Source organism: Aquarana catesbeiana, linkage group LG10 (genome assembly GCF_042186555.1).
Source record: "Aquarana catesbeiana isolate 2022-GZ linkage group LG10, ASM4218655v1, whole genome shotgun sequence".
Taxonomy (NCBI): Eukaryota; Metazoa; Chordata; class Amphibia; order Anura; family Ranidae; genus Aquarana; species Aquarana catesbeiana.
The window spans coordinates 211,202,369-211,222,273 of NC_133333.1; the positions used below are offsets into that span (position 1 = coordinate 211,202,369).

At 41.6% G+C, this 19,905-nt stretch overlaps 1 protein-coding gene across 1 annotated transcript in view; it reads right to left on the bottom strand.

Annotated features, from left to right (window-relative positions):
* Nucleotides 1-6,461: 6,461 nt before the first annotated feature.
* SRPRA (SRP receptor subunit alpha) overlaps nt 6,462-19,905 on the bottom strand; it is a 47,949-nt gene continuing 34,505 nt past the window's right edge. The window contains exons 12-14 of the mRNA XM_073603252.1: nt 18,414-18,577; nt 10,906-11,004; nt 6,462-9,350 (exon numbers count right to left, since the gene is read on the bottom strand). Of these exons, the coding sequence (XP_073459353.1) occupies nt 9,222-9,350; nt 10,906-11,004; nt 18,414-18,577 (392 nt within the window). The 3' untranslated portion in view covers nt 6,462-9,221. The remainder of the gene's footprint in view (nt 9,351-10,905; nt 11,005-18,413; nt 18,578-19,905) is intronic.

Genomic DNA, 19,905 nt, shown 5'->3' on the forward strand with positions numbered 1-19,905 from the left:
CCTGCATTTGTACACTGCGATTAGCTGCATTTACATGTGTTTACATGCGGCTGCGTTTAGCTGCAGTGGAACATTCTTGCCATTTCTGATGTGCTTCCTGTAGTTTTTCTTTCCTTGTTGCTGCTGCTATCTGCAGGTGAAATAGTACACTGCGATTACCAGCAGTTATGTGCAGATAGCTGCAATAAATCAGTCCTGGACGCAGTCAAATTTGTTTTTTGTAACTGCATAAAACCCCACGCAATTAAACCATTGCTAAATGCAGTGTGTGAATGGGGCCCATAGGAAAGCATTGTGTGAGTTTAGCTGCGGTAGATAACTTGATCTATCCACAGCTAAAAGCTGAATTCTATCCGTCCGTGTGAAAGGGACCTTTAGGGCTCTTTCACACGGAGGATCCGTATGTCCGTTTTTCATCCTTCCGTTTTCGGATGAAAAATGGACATACATGTATCCCTATGGAGCGTCGGATGTCAGCGGTGACATGTCCGCTGACATCCGACTCGCTCCAATCCGAAAAGTGTAACGGAGGAAAACCCTACTTTTCCATCCGTTATCGGATCGGGTGACGACGGACACTACGGTCTGTCATCATCCATCCCCATAGGGGAGAGCGGCGCTCTGACAGGTCCGTCGCTGCACAGGGTGCAGCGATGGACCTGTCATTTTCCTGCTCAGCGGGGATCGGCGGAGCGATCCCCGCTGAGCAAGCGGGTGTTCACGGGGCGGATCATCACTAATCTGCCCCGTGTGAAAGAGCCCTTACACATTTAACACATTTTGTATTGATGCACCTGGAATTTACTTTAATTAAAGAAGAATTCCAGGAATTAAGTCCGTATATAAAATGTGCTAGCTTACAATTGGCTAAGCCCAAGGTATAGGCCACCTGGTGGATTTATTTACAATTGCACAAGTATAGCCATACTCTTGGCGCACGGCTTGTGTGTGACTGTCCGCCCCTCCCCTGTTCATTCACAGAAGGCTGCTTGTGTTATGTAAATCCATTTACAAAATACAAAACCTTCCTTTTGTGATTGGGCGAGAGGATGGGTGGGCAACGTGGCCTTAGTCCACACTGAGACCCAAAGGTCCTGTATCAAAGCACCAAAAGTATAACAATAGCTGTATGCAAAGTCTTCTCTGATTGGATGAGGTGGAGATTGTGACATCTTTGCCTTGCCTTTCCACCATGTCCAGTCAGAGAACCCTTTGCATTCATTGGGAAAATGCATAGTCTTCTCTAAATGGGGCCTGGGCCGAGCGAGCAACCTCCTGCGTTCACTGCAGCAGGGCAGACACGAGACCCAGAAGTTAGCAGTGTCTACTATGTTGATTTCCAGCTTCTGTGGGGATTCCACAGGTATGGCACATACATGCTAGGATTGGCCCAGCTGAACCAATGCAACTGCAAAAATTTCTATACCTAGACTTCAGATTTAATTGGTTTTGTCTTTCATTAGTAACCACCATTTTTTTGCAGCTACTTGCAGTGAATCTATGGCCAAAGTAAAGACACTGACTAATCTCTTCTGTTCCACCAGGCTCCAGCACATGAGACCTGACCATCGGTCACCACATGACGTTATGGTGGAGAGCACAGCTGAAGAAATGGCAACATGAAAGTCCCTGCTATGTATGCTTCCCATGCTGGTACATCAGAGAAGTGGTCTTGTATGGAGCTTTTATGTAACTCCCGTAGAGGAGTGCTAGTCCTGTTTTGTTTTTTTTTTTGTTTTTTTCTTGCTTTCAGGGTTTGTTTGGTTAATGTTTATTCAGACACTTTGCAGTCTGTAAAGACTATGGTATCATAAGCAGGACAAGCCAGTTCAGAGCTGCTGACTATTGTTTAGCTTCTCTGTGCCAGGGCTTTGTATTACCCAACTGTGAATGTCATAGGGTATTTCTGTAAATTAAAAGTTTCTGGCTCCCAAATGATTGAGTATTTCCAGTATTTGCCCTGGCAGCTTTGGTTTGTCATGAGTTTATGCTCCACCCCTGAGGGGCGAAGACCCTCCCATGAGAAACCCCATTACTGGAATTAACAGGCAGTAATGAATGGTACACAGCTCAATTTTTTTTTTTTTTTAACATTGAGCATGTTTTTACTGTGTGTGTGTGTTTTTTAAATCCTGTTGAAATTGTGTTTCTTCTGTATTGTTGCAAGGTCCACAGTTCAGATGTTTAAAATAAGTGAAAGATGCAGCAGGGCAGGATATGGGTACACCGTAGCTCAGTAATGTGAAAAACTGCTCCAGAGATCCATTAGGAAGTTGAAATGTGAAGACTTCAAGACAGCTGCTTGAAGCCCTCTGTTTATACTGCTCTTATACAGACTGAAGCCCATATAAACCAGGTCTCCGGGTGTATTGGCAGCATTGAATGCTGCCTTAAAGTGATTCTAAAATCTTTATTACATGAAAAAAAAAAAAAAACCTGTTATACTTACCTGCTCTATGTACTGGTACTGTACAGAATGGCCCCAAGCTTTCTCTTCTGGGTGTCCTCTGCCAGCAATCTTGGCTCCTTCTTGTCTTTGGCTTGGCTCTGCCCCCTCCTCACTGGATTTTTTTGACAGCATCAGTAGTCAATGGCTCCCTCTGCTATCAGTCTGTCCTGTGAGACCAGGGAAAAAGAGCAGCGCTGGATTGATACAGGGCACAGGTAGGTGTAGGTGTAGGTGTGTGTGTGTGTGTGTGTGTGTGTGTGTGTGTGTGTGTGTGTGTGTGTGTGTGTGTGGGGGGGGTTTAACCATTTAGGCTCGATTCACACCTATGCATGTTGCTTTTGAGCGTTTTTGGAGGGTTTTTTTTTCATGCTTGGCACGTTTTTGAGCAGCGTTTTTGTAGCGTTTTTGCCGCGATTTGCGTTTTTTTTTTTTTTTTTTTTCATTTTTTTTTACAGTCTTAAAAAAAAATTACAAAAAAAAAAACGGCAAAAACGCACCAAAAACGCTGCAAAAACGGTGCACTTGCGTTTTTGATGCTTGTCCATTGAAATCCATTACATGCAAAACGCTGCTTTTTGCATGAAAAAAAGTCCCCGACCCTTTCCAAAAACGCAGAGATACAAAAAAGCATTGATGTGAACATGTTCCATAGGAACCCATGTTAAAAAATTCCCATGCATTTCTGCAAAATGCAAAATGCATCAAAAAACGCGCTAGTGTGAATGGAGCCTTAGTCAAAGGTAGGGTTTTTTTTTTTTTTTTGTATTTTTTTTTTTTTTACCTTAACCGCTTCAGCCCCGGAAGATTTTACCCCCCTCCTGACCAGAGCACTTTTTGCAATTCAGCACTGCATCGTTTTAACTGACAATTGCGCGGTCGTGCAATGTTGCACATAAACAAAATTGACATCCTTCTTTTTTTTTTTTTTCCCCACAAATAGAGCTTTCTTTTGGTGGTATTTGAACACCTCTACGGTTTTTATTTTTTGCGCTATAAACAAAAAAAGAGCGACAATTTTGAAAAAAAACACAATTTTTTTTTTACTTTTTGCTATAATAAATATCCCCCAAAAATATATAAACATTTTTTTTCCTCAGTTTAGGCCAATATGTATTCTTCTACATATTTTTGGTAAAAAAAAATTTGCAATAAGCAATATTGATTGGTTTACACAAGTTATAGCGTCTACAAAATAGGGGATACTTTTATGGCATTTTTATTATTATTATTATTATTTTTTTTTTTTTTTTACTAGTAATAGCGGCGATCTGAGATTTTTTTTATCGTGACTGCGACATTATGGCGGACACATCGGACACTTTTGACACATTTTTGGGACCATTGGCATTCATACAGCGATCAGTGCTGTAAAAATGCACTGATTACTGTAAAAATGTCACTGGCAGGAAAGGGTTTAACACTAGGGGGCGATCAAGGGGTTAATTGTGTTCCCTAGTGTGTGTCCTAACTGAAGGGGGAAGGGGACTGTATAGGGGAGATGACAGATCGCTGTTCATACAACAGTAAAATCAGTTTGTATATGCAGTAAAGCATGCTTGTTATACTCACTGTGGAACCTGGGGGGGGGGGTTTGATCTCTTCTTCCACAGCCCCCAATCCATCTGCTGATAGTACAGAGCCTTTGGAGGAACTCTGCACATGCTCAGTTTGGTGTGTATTGCTAGAGGTTTTTTTTCTTTGTTTTGTTTGGGGAGAGTGCATGTGATCAGCACAGGGCCAATCAGCACTGTCCAGACAGAGGGTCAGCGAGTCCTGCAGCCTCATAGGACAGTCATAGTAGAATTAAAACTCCTCCTACAAGCTTTAACCAGAAACTGGTAGAAGTCACAAGACTGGGTCTTTTTATATTTACTAAAGTAATTGCATTTTCATGTTCAGTGCACTGTGGGAGACCAGATACAGTGACTGCAGGGTCCTGGGTTTAGTAACACTTTTTAAAAGTCAAACCGGACATCAGCCAATCCGATTAGCTGCTTGGAGGATGCTGGATATGAGACAGTCATTCCGGATGTGAAAGTTTTGATAATTGTGTCCATGATGTAGGAGAATTTTTTTTAAACAGGGAATGGTGTCCATATTTCTGTCTCAGGATAATATACACACTGGCCATTTCAGGCGATGATTTTTTTTTTTTTTTTTTTTTCCCTTGAGGGGGTATGCTTTTTAGTACTTGTCAATTCATATTTTTTTTTGCACAATGTCAGTGGGTTTTTCTACTGTAACATCAAAATAGACTGCATCTCCAGGGAACGGTAATCTGTACAGTAGATTTTAAACTATGGTGAAAAAAAACAAACCTTTCAATAGCTCAGAGTCATAGCTGGTATTCTGAGTATCGCCACATAATACATACAATGGGTCCAAAGTGTTCCCTACAAAGTAAAGTTGTAGGATGGGGGCAGATTGCTTGTCACGTTGGTAAATCTTACCCTTACAAAGCAGATTTGGGGTCCTTAACTCAATGAATATACAATGGTTTCCCTGCTGTAGCCGATTCACATGCCTAATTACAGACCACAGCAAGCAGCTCAATTCCCAACATGAGCGTCACTTTTCTGTACAATTTGTGTTCTGAGGTCATATGCTCCAATACATCTTTTATACCATGCATTAACAATTGATTTAAACCGACTCCTAATGTTGCTTGTACTAGTTCATGTGACAAAACCTACGTATTGAGGGGCTGTTGTAAGCTCTATGTCTCATGTTCACCATTAGCAATCATGGAGCCCCATACAGCTTGCATGTGGTAGTCAGCTGCTAGCCAGGGACTGCTAGAGATGTGACATGAGAGATGAAGCGACAACGGGCCCACAACCAGCTCTGTGTACAGTGACTACTAGATGGAATGACTTTAAAGTAGAATGTAAAACATGGAGATCACCATTCCTGACCCTCCCTGTCTCTCTCTCTCTCTGGTCAGAGGGACAGAAGAGGGGGTATATATTTACCTTTAAAAGTACACCTGTGTCCAGACTGGACATTAAATTATTTAAATAGTCCTGACAAGTAGTATGAGCTATAAAGAAAGCTGTTTTTAACCGCTCTAGCTGCTTTTCCTATGAAATTTTTCATTCTCAAAGAGCTTAGAAACACTTGCTGTGTGTTTTACTTTAGAAGGTGTATCTGTTCTAATAGAAAAACCCACTGCCTATATTGAAAATGCAATTTCTCCGCAATGCTTTTAGATACAGAGGTGAATGAGGACTTGTTTAAAGTATAGGTTCAGATAAAATGAAAATGCTAGGGCTACTTTTTATTATCCCCAATTGTATACATTTTCCTTTTATTTCTAGAGGCCCCTACAACTACCTAGTGATCCCTTCTGATTGTAGGACTTCCTGTTTGATGCACATTAAGCACACCCATGCTAATGTGGTTAGACTGAATCCTCTTCTCTGGGGCACAGGCTTGGCTGTAATTCTGTAGTGGGCCAGTGCCATCACAAGCTTACATACAATGGCCAAATCCTTCTGCCCCCTGCCCAGCAGGAACATGGAAAAGGTGCTTGCAGTCACATGAGTGCTGGATTAAATCAATATTTTACGTATTTAGCAGTTGTATTGAAGGTTTCAGTTTTGTAAAGTGTATATTTTTGTGATTGCCTGCTTTTGAGTTGCAAATTTCACATAGGCTTTAAAGTGCTTTAGCTGCTTGTTAGGAATCTGTAAAAAAAAAAAAAAAAAAAAAAGCGTGCTTGATCTGGGCACAGGTTCACTTTTAGTTATGTCCTAGTCCATAATCAATATCTGCCATCTGGCAAGAACAGTTTACAGTATGAATGCTAAGATCCGATTGGCTGTTTTTGTTTTGGTTAAACTCCTGTCATCTTGGTTGGCTTTTTGTAAAGTTTTCTAAAACCAGTCTGTAACCTATATTTTGCTGTATATGAAATAAAATTGACATATCAGTTTTTTTTTCTTCTTTTTCAGTTCCAATCTGCATGCACCTTAAATACAGATTATAGTGACAAATCATCAGCACAAACATATTTCCAGCATTATTTAAGAAATTTATTTTTTTTTATAAATTAAGGTTTGCCTCTGTAGAATGGATATGGATCCATTTATTGCACATCAGCTTAGCATGGTGCCACTAGACGAAGTACAAGAGGAGAAGTACAGCAGCCGTACGGCACACACCCGGAACCGGGATGGTGCTTCTTAGCTGCTGGTACACACAGAACAGTGCTAAATGCAACAACATGATTCTGGTAGACAGGCAAGGAGTAAATCTAATGCTGAGAACATGAGGGATCCTCTGTCCAATCGGGCTGAGTGACGAGGTCCCGGTGGGTTTGAACGGCCTTGATCTCACTTAGCTGCAGGAGGAGAACAGTCACTCTCTCAAGAAAGGAAATTGTACCTAAAATAGCTGATTATATTCACTTCTCCAACAGCAAGGCTCTCCTACCTTCTCCCAGTGCTGCAGTTTCCACAAGACTCCTCTGGAAGTGCCAAAGGCCTGCATCTCCTGATGGGCACTATGAACTCCATCCTCTGACCACCTACATCCCTACTGAGTCCTGTGATGACTATATGTAAGCTTGGGCATCCTACAAACTCAACTCTAGCAGAACTTGTGTGGTTTTTTTTTTTTTTTACACTCTAATGAGCTGTGCGTCAGGTCATCCCTACCCCACAGCTTACATAAACAAGGAGGTGGGTTGCAGAGCAGGAATGGCCCCGGGCCTACAGCTCACCAGAATAGTAATAAAATGAAAAAGAACAAAGGTAAGGTAGGAGACAGCCAAAGAGGGAGTCAGTACAATAGGTATTCTTTTGCAAGAACTTTAGGTACAACTTTTAAAAGACTGTCAGTTTGGCCATTCGGGTCTAAGTGCCAAATTAACCTGTCAGAAGCACCTCTTACCTCCATCTTCTCATAATTCTGTGCACACCGCTGCCCCACTCTACTGGAGCCTTTGGTTAATACCAAGGACATCCAGCTATGGGGAAAGGCATCCTGTGTCCTCTCAAGATGCAGTGTTGGGGCCTGAACACTGTCACCTGACCAGCAGGAGGAAGAAGCTAACCTGGTCTAAACTCAGGCTACAGGCCATTCAAACGCACCCTTTACATGCTCTCAGCACAAACTCTGCAGCCAGTAATATACTGAATAAAATATGCACTTGCCCCCATATGGGTAATGTGGCCATTTTCTAGGCTAAACCATCCTATATTAAGCTTATCGATGAATACATGATTAGGCAGCATTGCCATTCACTAGCCTACAAAATGGCCCTGAAAGGGACAGGTGCTCTGGAAGGGGGTGGGATGGGGGCTTGCAGTTTCCTGTAGCAGCAAAATCAAGATGCATATACAATCTGCACCATCTGCTGGCAATACGTGATGTTCCATCCTCTGCCTGAAGAGTTCATTTAGAATTCTGTTTTCCAGCCATGGTTTGGTAAAGAGGACCTGTCAATTTTAAAATATATTTCTCATCTTAGGCTATTTCCATAGATGGTGCTTTCAGTAGAAATCTCTCCTACTCAGCTAAAGGCCAACTTCAGCTAAAGTTTACTTGATTGCACAGAAAAGGTGTTAGAACCTTGGTCATGCTGCTGAGTCCTCACCAGATAATGTACTAAACTGCTATCTAAGGGGTATTTCCTCAGCGTTCCCCTTGGATAGGTTAATTCTCTGTTTATGTCTATGTAACAGGTGTAAGACATAACAAAGAGAGGTGATATCCCCAACAACAGGGACACCGTACAGTAATATATAAAAAAAAAAAAAAAGTATTCTCATCCATTAAATCATATACTGTCACCTACAGGAAGACAACACTAGGAAAACAAATCTGTGCGCCAGTCCAGGATAACCCTCCTAAACCAAGCATGCATCACTTTTTTTTTCTGCTCTTGTCAGTTCTTAGCTTTGCTGGGAAATATCTAACCAAATTGTTTACGGGCAGTTGCTTGCTCCCATTTTTCAGATATAACAGCTGAAAAAAAACAAACATAGGACTTTTGCACTCATTGCAAAATCCTTTTATATAGTCCATTGGAGGACGCCCTTCTGCATTAATGATCATGCAGGAGCAAAGAAGCTGAAATATGTTCTCTTTCTCTCAGCAACATGGGCAGCTTTTAGTAAATAAGGCAGTTCTAGCTGAAATATTACAAACCCCAAGCTGGGATTTGCTTTTTTGCACTGTTGACTGTTCTCTAAAAAGGAGGAGATCATCAGGCATGAGGACTGCAAGCACCAGCAATGGAAAAAAAGGAAACATGCGCACACGCCCAGGGACTAGAGATTTTTTTTTTAAGCGCGACATTTAACTATGCAAGAACCTCTAATCCAAGCATGCACTGCAAGCTGCTGGTGGCAAGAACATGCTGGCACTTTTGGGGCCCATTTGCACTGATGCATTACACACAAGTGGTAGAGTGTTAATATACAAACCACAGTGCGCCACAAAATAATGCGATACAATGGGGTAGGCTAAAAAAAAAGTAACGTCTATTTTTTTTTTTTTCACACTTAGGCAGACTGCCTTGATGCTCAATAATGCAGTGCATCGTGTGAATAGGCCCTTAGATCCATTGTGACTGGAGGATGCTCGTTTGCTTGTTCTTGCATTACAGCATCTAGGAAATGATCTCAGGATTCAGGCAGATGGATGGGAGTCGCTCAGCAGAGACAAAGATTCCTTTCTTTACCATAAACACGTCAGCACTGCGAGGAGGGAGGGGGGCGAGAAATTCTTAACACTTTAATGGCAAGATTTTCTGCAGGAAAAGTTGTTAGGCCTTCATCAGAGCGGCCACCACGGCTTTGGCATTCAGGCTGCGCAGGTCGCAGTAAGTCTGCCCTGTACCCACAAACACAATGGGCTGCCCAGTGATGTACGTCATAGAGATGGCGGCTCCCACCTGCAAGGGGAACAAAGAAAGTCTTATCAGAATCACCAACATCACAAGGAGGAAAAGACAGACACACTGTGCCTTACCCACAGCAATAATCACATACTATTTTTAACTATAAAAAAATAAATCACCCACGCTGGATCTCATGTCAGGCTTGTTGCTGTGGTTCATGACAAAGGTCAAAAACATGTTAAAAAAAAAAAAAAAAAAAAAAAAGTGTAACCACGGCGCAAAACAAACTCAGATGCAATGAAACTAGTAAATCAGTGGTCATCAACCCTGTCCTCAGGGCCCACTAACAGGCCAGGTTTTATGTATTACCTTGGGGAGATGCTGACTAGAATACTGCAATCACTGAGCAGCAAATGATATCACATGTGATGTATTTCAGTTATCTTGCAAACCTGGCCTGTTAGTGGGTCCTGAGGACAGGGTTGATGACCACTGTAGTGAAGTTCAAGTACTGTGCATAAATAAGGTTACAAATGCAAATAACCAAACAAATTTAAAATACAGTGATACCTTGGATTATGAGCATAATTAGTTCCAAAAGAAAGCACTCGTATAGCAAAGCGAGTTTCCCCATAGGAAATAGTACTGCTAAGGGGTCCGTTTGATCTGGTGAGTCTAACCACTTAGGAGGGTGTGTGATGCACAAATCACCTGTATGAAAATTGAGCACTACAGCATTTTGGGAAACTGATAGTACAGCAGCACTTGTGAAGATTCATTGTGATTGGAACTTTGTGTTCTGCACTGAAACTTGAACTTTTACTGGCTACGTGCTTGTTTCAAATTTTCCATTATTTTAGATTTGTTTGGTTATTTGCATTTGTAACCTTATTTATGCACAGCACTTGCACTTTACTACTTTCATTGCATCTGGGTTTGTTTTGCGCTGTGGTTACACATTTTTTAACTGGTTGCTAAAAAAATGTGGAAAAACTTGTGGTCTGTGAGTTAAAGTTTAATCTGCTTGTAGTTTCTCTTTCTGGTTCCTCCTCCTCCCCTGATCGAAATGCCAATTTAAAAATATATATTTTAGATCCAGAGATGTGCTTCTCTATGCAACACAGGAATATCAAGGCTGGTGATGAGGGTCAGCAGGTGCTGTGCATAGCTTCATGTAAACACAGCACCCTGCCTCAGTACTCCTTTTTTTTAAGTCCTCCACACCGATACAAGCAGTGGGCTGGCTATTGAAAGGAGTTATTCAAATATCAAAATGCCTTGATGGGTGGATGTCAGTCTGAAGGGGTGGGCTTCTTAGGCAGGTTTGCATGCAGACCACCCTAGGTAACTCCCATGTCCTCCAGCCAGCCTCTATGCTGGATGTTCTCCAGCCCAGAAATTGAGCACACTCTGACTTGCTGCAGCTTCTAAATGCCCAATATGAGAAACTCAGAGTGTGCCGTGGAATCAGAGTAAGCAATTTTAGGGAATGCTATAAACAATGTTGCTTGTGCTACAGTTGTTGATGCCACGTAAAATGAACTCGCTGTAAAAAGTCAACATGTGTTTGTAGTAGTAAAAAGAAATGACAGTTAAAACTTAAAATCACCTTATCATCGATGGTGTCAAATTTGGTGAGCACAATGCCATCGATGAGACGTGGCTTCTCTGTCATAGAGTGGTCAGCCAATGCCTTGTTGAACTTCACCTTTAGGGGGGAAAAAAAGACCCAACACAGAATATTTATTACCATTCATAGAACAGAGAAAACACAGTACAAAACAGTGGCATTCTACCAGACATGGCGCCCAGAATGGCATTCTGGGACTCAACAGGTAGGCGAGGTCCTGATTCCCCCCCAAAAAAAAAACACACACATATTGGGCAAATCATCCTAATTCCACTTATTTAATAAAATTCTAACTTTGATCAGTTACCCTTTTTGATCAGTTTCCCTACAGGCCTTCAGTTTAGGCATTAGTGACCTTGTCAGCATCATCCCCACAGACGTTTAAGTCAAGAGATGCTGCAGGCAAATCTCAGAAAGGAAATAATGAAATCTCACTGATTTCATGGGATTTTGCTTGTACATACAGACAGTTGTATCTCTGTGTACAATCTCACTAGATTTCAATTGCAAATAGAAAATGATATGTGTAATTATATTAGTCCTATTTGAAATGATCTAAACAAGAGTAAAAGAGCAGTTTTGTTAAGCATATTTCATGAGCTACATATATTTTGAAGCACAGCATAAAAAAACTTTAACGAGATTTGAAAAAGAAAATTGTTCAAAATGAGAGAACACTTTCAGATAGCTCCCAGTTATTGGTGTTAATCTGGGACTGTGTGCCATTTTCTTTAATTATCTGACAAACCCTATTTAGCTGGCAGCCTAACTTTTCAGTTTTCTTGTACAAAAGGTTTTTATTGAAAATATATATCAACAGAAAAAGAATACAAAACAGTGATGGATACATCATGAATTAACTGGTGTTCTGACGTAACGGTATGATAACAGTACGTAATAATATGATTGCAAACATACATGGATAACTAAAAGTTTCAATGCGAAATGTTGTTGCAATACATAACTTTAGATGAAGAAATTTATTTATATATATATATATATATATATATATATATATATATATACATATACATACATACATACATACATACACACACACACACACACACACATATATATATATATACACATACACACACACATATATATATACACATACACACACACACACACACACACACACACACACACACACACGCGCGCATACATACATACATACATACATACATACACACACACACAAAGCAAAATCAAAATTTTATAAAAAACCAGTATTAAATTCAGACTAAATGGAATAACCTGAGAGAGGATGAAATACCTCTGGATGCAATAAAATTGTTTGTTATGGTACTTTTCTGATCATTGTAGAATTAAGCCCGAGGGCCTGAATAAAGAGAAGGAGAAAGAAATTGAAAGTAGAAAAGGAGGGGGGAAGAAAGAAGGGAAGGGAAGGAAGGACCCCGGGGTGGGGGGAACGAAGGCTTATTATAAGGAGAGGAGCGTTAGGTCAAATCTTGATGGGCGACTGTAAGTCACCCAGGGTTGCCATATCCTGAGGAACTTATCGTGTTTGTCCAGCAATATGGCCGTAAGTTTCTCATTTACCATGATATCATTCACTGTGTTTTTAACTGCTTCAAAACTAAGGTTCGGGGTTTTCCAGGCTCTTGCTATGGTAAGTTTAGTTGCAGTGAAGATCTGTGCTGCTAGCTGACGTTCAGGATGAAGAAGTTCTGCTATTGGTTTCCATAAAAGGGCTAACTTTTCAGTTTTCAATGACTTTGCAAGATGGTGAGCCGTTCTAAAGTGACTGAAACCCTCTGGGCAGCAGGTTGTTCAGATAAAGAAAAATTGGGAAACTGGGAACCACACCATGAAATCCAAATACTGCTGAGAGCTCATCCACTCACTGTCCAACAGAAGTGGGGCTCAGTGGCCGAAGGGCTGCCTATAAAAAGAGAGGAGGACTGAGCCAAGAAGAGGGGACAGTCAAAAGTACCACACAATAGAGCCACAGGGATAAAGTAAGCAAAAAAGTGGAAAACAAAAATTCATTAACCACTTGCCGCCCGCCCTATTACAGAATGACGGCGGCAAAGTGGTTTGATATTCCTGATCGGACGTCATATGACGTGATCAGGAATATCGAGCCGCTGCGCGCCCCCGGGGGCGCGCATCACGGCGATCGTTGTTGCGGGGTGTCAGTCTGACACCCTGCAACACCGATCTAGGTAAAGAGTCTCTGACGGAGACTCTTTACCACGTGATCAGCCGTGTCCATTCACGGCTGATCACGATGTAAATAGGAAGAGCCGGTGATCGGCTTTTCCTCACTCGCGGCTGCTCTCCTGACAGGGGGGGTCTGTGCTGATTGTTTATCAGCACAGCCCCCCCTCGGATCCTACCCAGGACCACCAGGGAAGCCGCCCAGGACCAGAAAAGAGAAAACTTACTTATTTACAATTTTTTTTTTAACAGAAACAAAAAGCAAAACTTTTATTTTTTTCAAAATGTTCTTTTTTTTTTATTTGTTTAGCAAAAAATAAAAACCGCAGAGGTGATCAAATACCACCAAAAGAAAGCTCTATTTGTGGGAACAAAATGATAAAAATTTAGTTTGGGCACAGTGTAGAATGACCGCGCAATTGTCATTCAAACTGCGACAGCACTGAAAGCTGAAAATTGGTCTGGGCAGGAAGGTGTCTAAGTGCCCGGTATTGAAGTGGTTAAAAATAAATGACAATTTAATAATAAAAAAAAAAAAAAACAGGTCAAAATGCAAAATGATACTCCTCCACCTATAACTATCTAAAAAGACAACATTGTCTATACACAAACATCTAGGCGCCGTCATGCATCAACATATCATAGTACAGTGACCATATTACCATATTGGCTGGGTATACCTAATGCTAGCAGGTGTCTCTGTATGCCAGTAGGTAATGAGTAGCAATCAATGATGCGATAACTCAGGTGGCTAGAGGGACACGGATCAATGCAACATCAAGATGAAAATACAGTCTCATGGGTTCTACTCTGATTGCCGATGGTACAAGCGGGAAAAACAAATGCGCATCAAAAAGGAATGGCCAGGTTACAGTAACAGAATGTCAGCTGGTAAGTTCCATGAATCTGACAGAATCCTGTTATCAGTGAAATGAGTCCGGACTCCCAGTGGTTCTCCCAGTGGCGCAGCCCTCCAAACCTTCATAGGTGGACACTGTGCCTGGGAATACTGTGGACAACTCGGATAGGTCTAGAGCCAGATGCTCCTACAAAGTCCTGATACCAGCAGGTAGATCCACGCCATGTCAGCCATGCTGCATGGGAAACGGGGGATGCAACAGACCGCATCAGACGCACAGAGGCATGACGTCAACGCGTTTCGCTGGAAGTCCCCAGCTTTGTCAGGACGTAGTGAACTCTAGCTGAGGCAAGTATAAATACACCTTCGAGCCCAGCCTCCTTTTTTCCTCTCACGAAGGGAACCAAACAGCACACTGCATATATTCATATAGGTTAGTGTGTGGAAGATGCTAAACCTCATATAGTTAAATTCTATGTTTAAGGTGTCCCTAGGCAAACAAATAGTCTATGAGTAGCACATACAGCAAGCCACTATCACATAAATAAACCAAAAGAAAAAAAGTTAATTCGTACCACTACTGACATAGTAATGAAAAACAGAAATGAAACCAAAACAGAAAAAGAGGAAAAGGGATTATTGTGACTAGTCATATATACAAAGAGAAATCACAAAAAGACTGAACAAATGTACAAAAAGAACATCTCAGATCGTGAGTTCAGTCAAGGTATAAAAACAGCCAAAATAAAGATGTTCAGCAAAAGTGCACACATATGAATGCTAAGAATAGAATACATGTACAATTTGTGCACTCTTACAAAGCAAGATCCAAGGATATCTAGGTAAAGTCTAGGAAAACTTGTAGATTTAGTTCCTTATCGAGTCCCCTTGGCATTAGCGCATTTAATTTATAAATTCAGAACTTTTGAGTAAAAGTCACCCCATCTTTTACTCAGTTTTACAGCATAAATTCCCTTCACTCTCAGTCCATCAACTTTGGACTGATGGTGAAGGAGAGAATGCTGTGCCAAGGGACTTTTAGGCTCCTTATATTTACTATCACCAAGGTATTCACCTATACGAATACAGAGTTGACATTTAGTATATATTTATATATATTTATATTTATATTATCAGCATCAGTAAATGTCTTGTACACACAAGCGGACTTTTCGACAGCAAAGGTCAGACGGAACGAATCTGCCGGACAATCCGATTGTGTGTGAGCTTCATCGGACCTGTGCTGTCGAAAAATCAGACAGACTTTAGATTTAGAACATCTTTCAAATCTTTCCGACGGACTCGAGTCAGATCGAAAAATCCGTTCGTCTGTATGCTAGTCCAATGGACAAAAAACGACGCAAGGCAGCAATTGGCTACTGGCTATGAACTTCCTTATTCTAATCCCTTTGTACGTCATCACGTTCAAACAAACGAACTTTCGAACGGACTTTAGTCCATTCGTGTGTGGGCAAGTCCGGTCGTTCAAAAGTCCGTCGTAACTACGTTGAAAGTCCATCGGAAAGACCATCGGACCTTTGATGCTGAACCCGCTCGTGTGTGCACGGCATTCGTGCGCTCCACAAACTTACAGATCTGACAATGTCCACAGATGAAGGCCAAAGGGATGACTCTTTCAGCCACAGCAAGAGAAGTTTCTCGTTCCAAATCTGCGATTTCTAGAATATTGCATCTTTACGTCACAAACATTCAAGTCCCCCATGAAGGCTGGTCGTCCACGAAAGACAAATGCAAGAGAGGACAGGATAATGCGGAGAATATCAATGGGCAATTGGTTCAACGCTGCAGCTGCGATTGCTCACCAGTTCAGCGCTGAACAGAGTAAGGATCTGTCTCTTCGTACAGTGTCTTGCAGTTTAAGAGAATTTGGACTGAAAACCAAACCTCTCATTAGCAAAAAAAAAAAAAACAAAAGGCTAGACTAACCTATGCCAAGGAGCATGTTGTGTGGACAGAGAAGAACTGGTCCAAAGTTCACTTTAGTGATGGAAGCAAGTTTCATTTATTTGGGTCCAATGGGAAACATTATGCTAGTCCTCAAACTGGGGAAAGACTGAAATCAAAGTGTGTAAAGAAGTCAGTGAAAGGTGGAGGGGGAAGCCTCATGGTTTGGGGGATGTTTTCTGCAGCAGGAGTTGGGCCTCTTATACAGCTACATGGCAGAGTGAGTGCAAATTTGAATGCAAACTTCTTCGACAACATGCAGTTCCTTCCCTCGTTCATCACCCATTCAGGCAGCAATTTTCATGCACGATAATGCACCCTGTCACGCAGCAAAACAGGTAAAGCAGTTCCATGAAGCTGAAAACGTTGAAATTATGAAATGGCCAGCCCAGAGTCCTGATCTAAACCTAATAGAAAACTTCTGGACAATCCTTGGGGACAAAGTTATGGCAAAGAAACCCACTCCAGTCACTAAACCGTGGAAGAGACTGGAAGAAGAATGGAACAAAATCACACCAGAGTAGTGTGAGAGACTAATGATGTCCTGTGCAAAGCAGATGTGCTGAAGTCATTCAAAGCAACCCCCCCCCTTCCTACTAATTGTTGATTGTTGTAACCTTCATAAATTTTAGTTGTAATATTTCTCCATGCTACAAAAAAACAAAAAAAAGGAGAGACAAAGATAAATAATTTCAGAATTGTTTCCACCTTTAAATGTGACCTATAATCCGTATAACTCAGTTGAACAACAAACTGAAATCTTTTAGGTGGAGGGAAGTAAAAATAAAAAAAAAATGTTTGCATAAGTGTGCACACCCTTAGACTAATACTTTGTTGAAGCACCTTTTCATTTTATTACAGCACTCAGTCTTTTTGGGTATGTCTATCAGCATGGCACATCTTGACTTGGCAATATTTGCCCATTCTTTGCAAAAACACTTCAAATCTGTCAGATTGCGAGGACATCTCCTGTGCACAGCCCTCTTCATCCCACAGATTTTGAATCAGATTCAGGTCTGGGCTTCGGCTGAGCCATCCCAAAACTTTAATCTTCTTCTGGTAAAGCCATTCCTTTGTTGATTTGGATGCATGCTTTGGGTCGTTGTCCTACTGAAAGATGAAGTTCCTCTTCATGTTCAGCTTTCTAGCAGAAGCCTGAAGGTTTTGTGCCAATATTGACTGGTATTTGGACCTGTTCATAAATTCCCTCTACCTGGACTAAGGCCCCAGTTCCAGCTGAAGAAAAACAGCCCCAAAGCATGATGCTGCCACCACCATGCTTCACGGTGGGTATGGTGTTCTTTTGGTGATGTGCAGTGTTTTTGCGCCAAACATATCTTTTGGAATTATAGCCAAAAAGTTCAACCTTGATTTCATCAGACCTGAACACATTTTCCCACATGCTTTTGGGAGACTTCAGATGTTTTTGCAAAATTTTAGCCAGGCTTGCATGTTTTTCTTTGTAGGAAAAGGCTTCAGTCTAGCCACTCTACCTCACAGCCCAGACATATGAAGAATACAGGAGATTGTTGTCACATGTATCACACAGCCAGTACTTGCCAGATATTCCTGCAGCTCCTTTAATCTTGCTGTAGGCTTCTCGGCAGCCTCCCTGACTAGTTTTCTTCTTGTCTTTTCATTAATTTTGGAGGAACGTCCAGTTCTTGGTAACGTCACTGTTGTGCCATATTTTCTCCACTTGATGACTGTCTTCACTGTGTTTCATGGTATATCTATCTAATGCCTTGGAAATTCTTTTGTACCCGTCCCCTGACTGATACCTTTTAACAATGAGATCCCTCTGGTGCTTTGGAAGCTCTCTGCGGACCATGACTTTTGCAGTAGGATGCCACTAAGAAAATATCAGGAAAGACCTACTAGATCAGTTGAACTTTATTTGGGGTTAATCAGAGGCACTTTAAAAATGATGGTAGGTGTGTACTGACTTCTATTTAACATGAGTTTGAATGTGATTCTGAACACAGCTACATCCCCAGTTTTAAGAGGGTGTGCACACTTATGCAACCACATTATTTTAGTTTTACTTCCCTCCTTCTAAAAGATTTCAGTTTGTTGTTCAACTTGGTTGTACAGATTATAGGTCACATTAAATGTGGAAAAAGTTTTGAAATAATTGATCTGTTGTTATTACAAGCAGCAGGAGAACACGTCCCCCCCTCCCACGGCTCGTTTGGGCTCTCCCGTTCCATCGGGAGACCCAAGCTACTAGCCGGCACATCTGTCAGCTAGTCAGGGACCCAAAGAAAGCTGGAAGCGGCTTTGATCGGGTTGCCGTTATGGAAACTGGGAAGCGGTGACATGACATCACTTTCGGTTTACCGGCATTTTAACGGCACCATTTTTTAAAAAAATTTCATACATCGAGTATTCAGATGGCTAAAAGTGCACCAAAAGTACATTATTCACTAAACGTGAGGTAACTTTTCATTTTTAAATATTAGTTTATAGAACTCACCAGCTGGTCCACAGCCTCATTGCCAACTAGGGCCTCCCCAACAAACAGCACAAGGTCGGGCATATTGACAGCAATCAGCTTGGCCAGTGCAGTCATCAGAGGTGCATTGTCCTGCATGCGGCCCGCTGTGTCCACCAGCACCACATCAAAGTTCTGGTTCCGAGCTGAAAGGGCAGTAGGAAAGTATTATTTATTTAGAAAATGTATTTATTTTTCTAAGAGAGTGTTTCCATTAATGTATACAAAGATGGAGACGTGGGGAGATCCTGTCTATGGGATGGGAAGGGATGGATGGCTACATGTCTGTAATTTTAACATATCTATATTTTTTATTGGATTTTACAAATAAAGTATTGTTAACGGTGATGCACGAGGACGGTGAGCTTTTCTCCATTTGTTTTTTTAGTGCAGCCTCAAGATTTCCCAAATTTAAGGAGAGCTGCGAGGCCTTGAACAACTTTGTGACATTGATAGGACTAGATTAGTAAATGAAAAGACCATTTACTCCTGTGCCCTACCAACTTAGTAATAACTTAATGTTTGTGAACACAGGATCATCACTTCTATACGAGCTTGTTGGGCATACCATTCTACAGCCATGGCCATTAACATGGAGTTTCCCCATTCCAGGAGGAACTGTAGTCCAAATCTTGCAAGAAGACCCTGCAGCACAGTAGAGGATTGCATTCTCACAATATTTGGGCTGCCCAACATTCCCAGGAAACTCAGCAGGATGGTGATGTCAGGTTTGTTTAGGCATCACAGGTGGAAGCCAGGAAAGAGAAGTATATCATGTAACTTTTTATCTCAGATTAAATTTTATTTAATGCAGTGCAATGCAGAATTTTAGCAAGGGTAAGGGGGCTCACATTAAAGTGGTTGTAAAGGCTAAAGGTTTTTTTACCTTAATGCTTTCTCTGCATTAAGGTAAAAACATTTTAGGTGCAGCTCCCCCCCCCCCAAAATACTTACTTGAGCCAGATCTCAGTCCAGTGCTGTGCTCTCTCTCTCTCTCTCTCTCTCCCTCCTCATTGGACTCAGTGAGAGCAGTGGGAACCATTGGCTCCCGCTGCTGTCAATTAAATCCAGTGACTAAGGAGCAGGGGTAGTGCTGAGCTGCACTGTGTGTCAATAGACGCATGCAGTGTCGATCTGTAGCGAGCCCACATAAGTACCCCCCCCCCCCTTTTTTTTTTTTTATAAAAGGTGAACTTATTCTATAAACAGGAAGTTCATTTCTAGATAGATTTACAGTTCAAGTGTTAATAAAGCCATTATACATAATTGCTAATCTGCATTTCACACTTACATATGGAACTCCTCCATGTCTTCCCTCCCAGGGCCATGCACCCTCCACAAGAAGAGACTGAACATGTGATACAAAGAAACTTCCTTCTATGGCGTGGTTATGCTGCTTTCCAGGGTCTTCCTAGAAGCCCAGTATAGCCACCCCTACATGTGTGCTCCTGACTTGGATTGCAGCTGCAAAGGA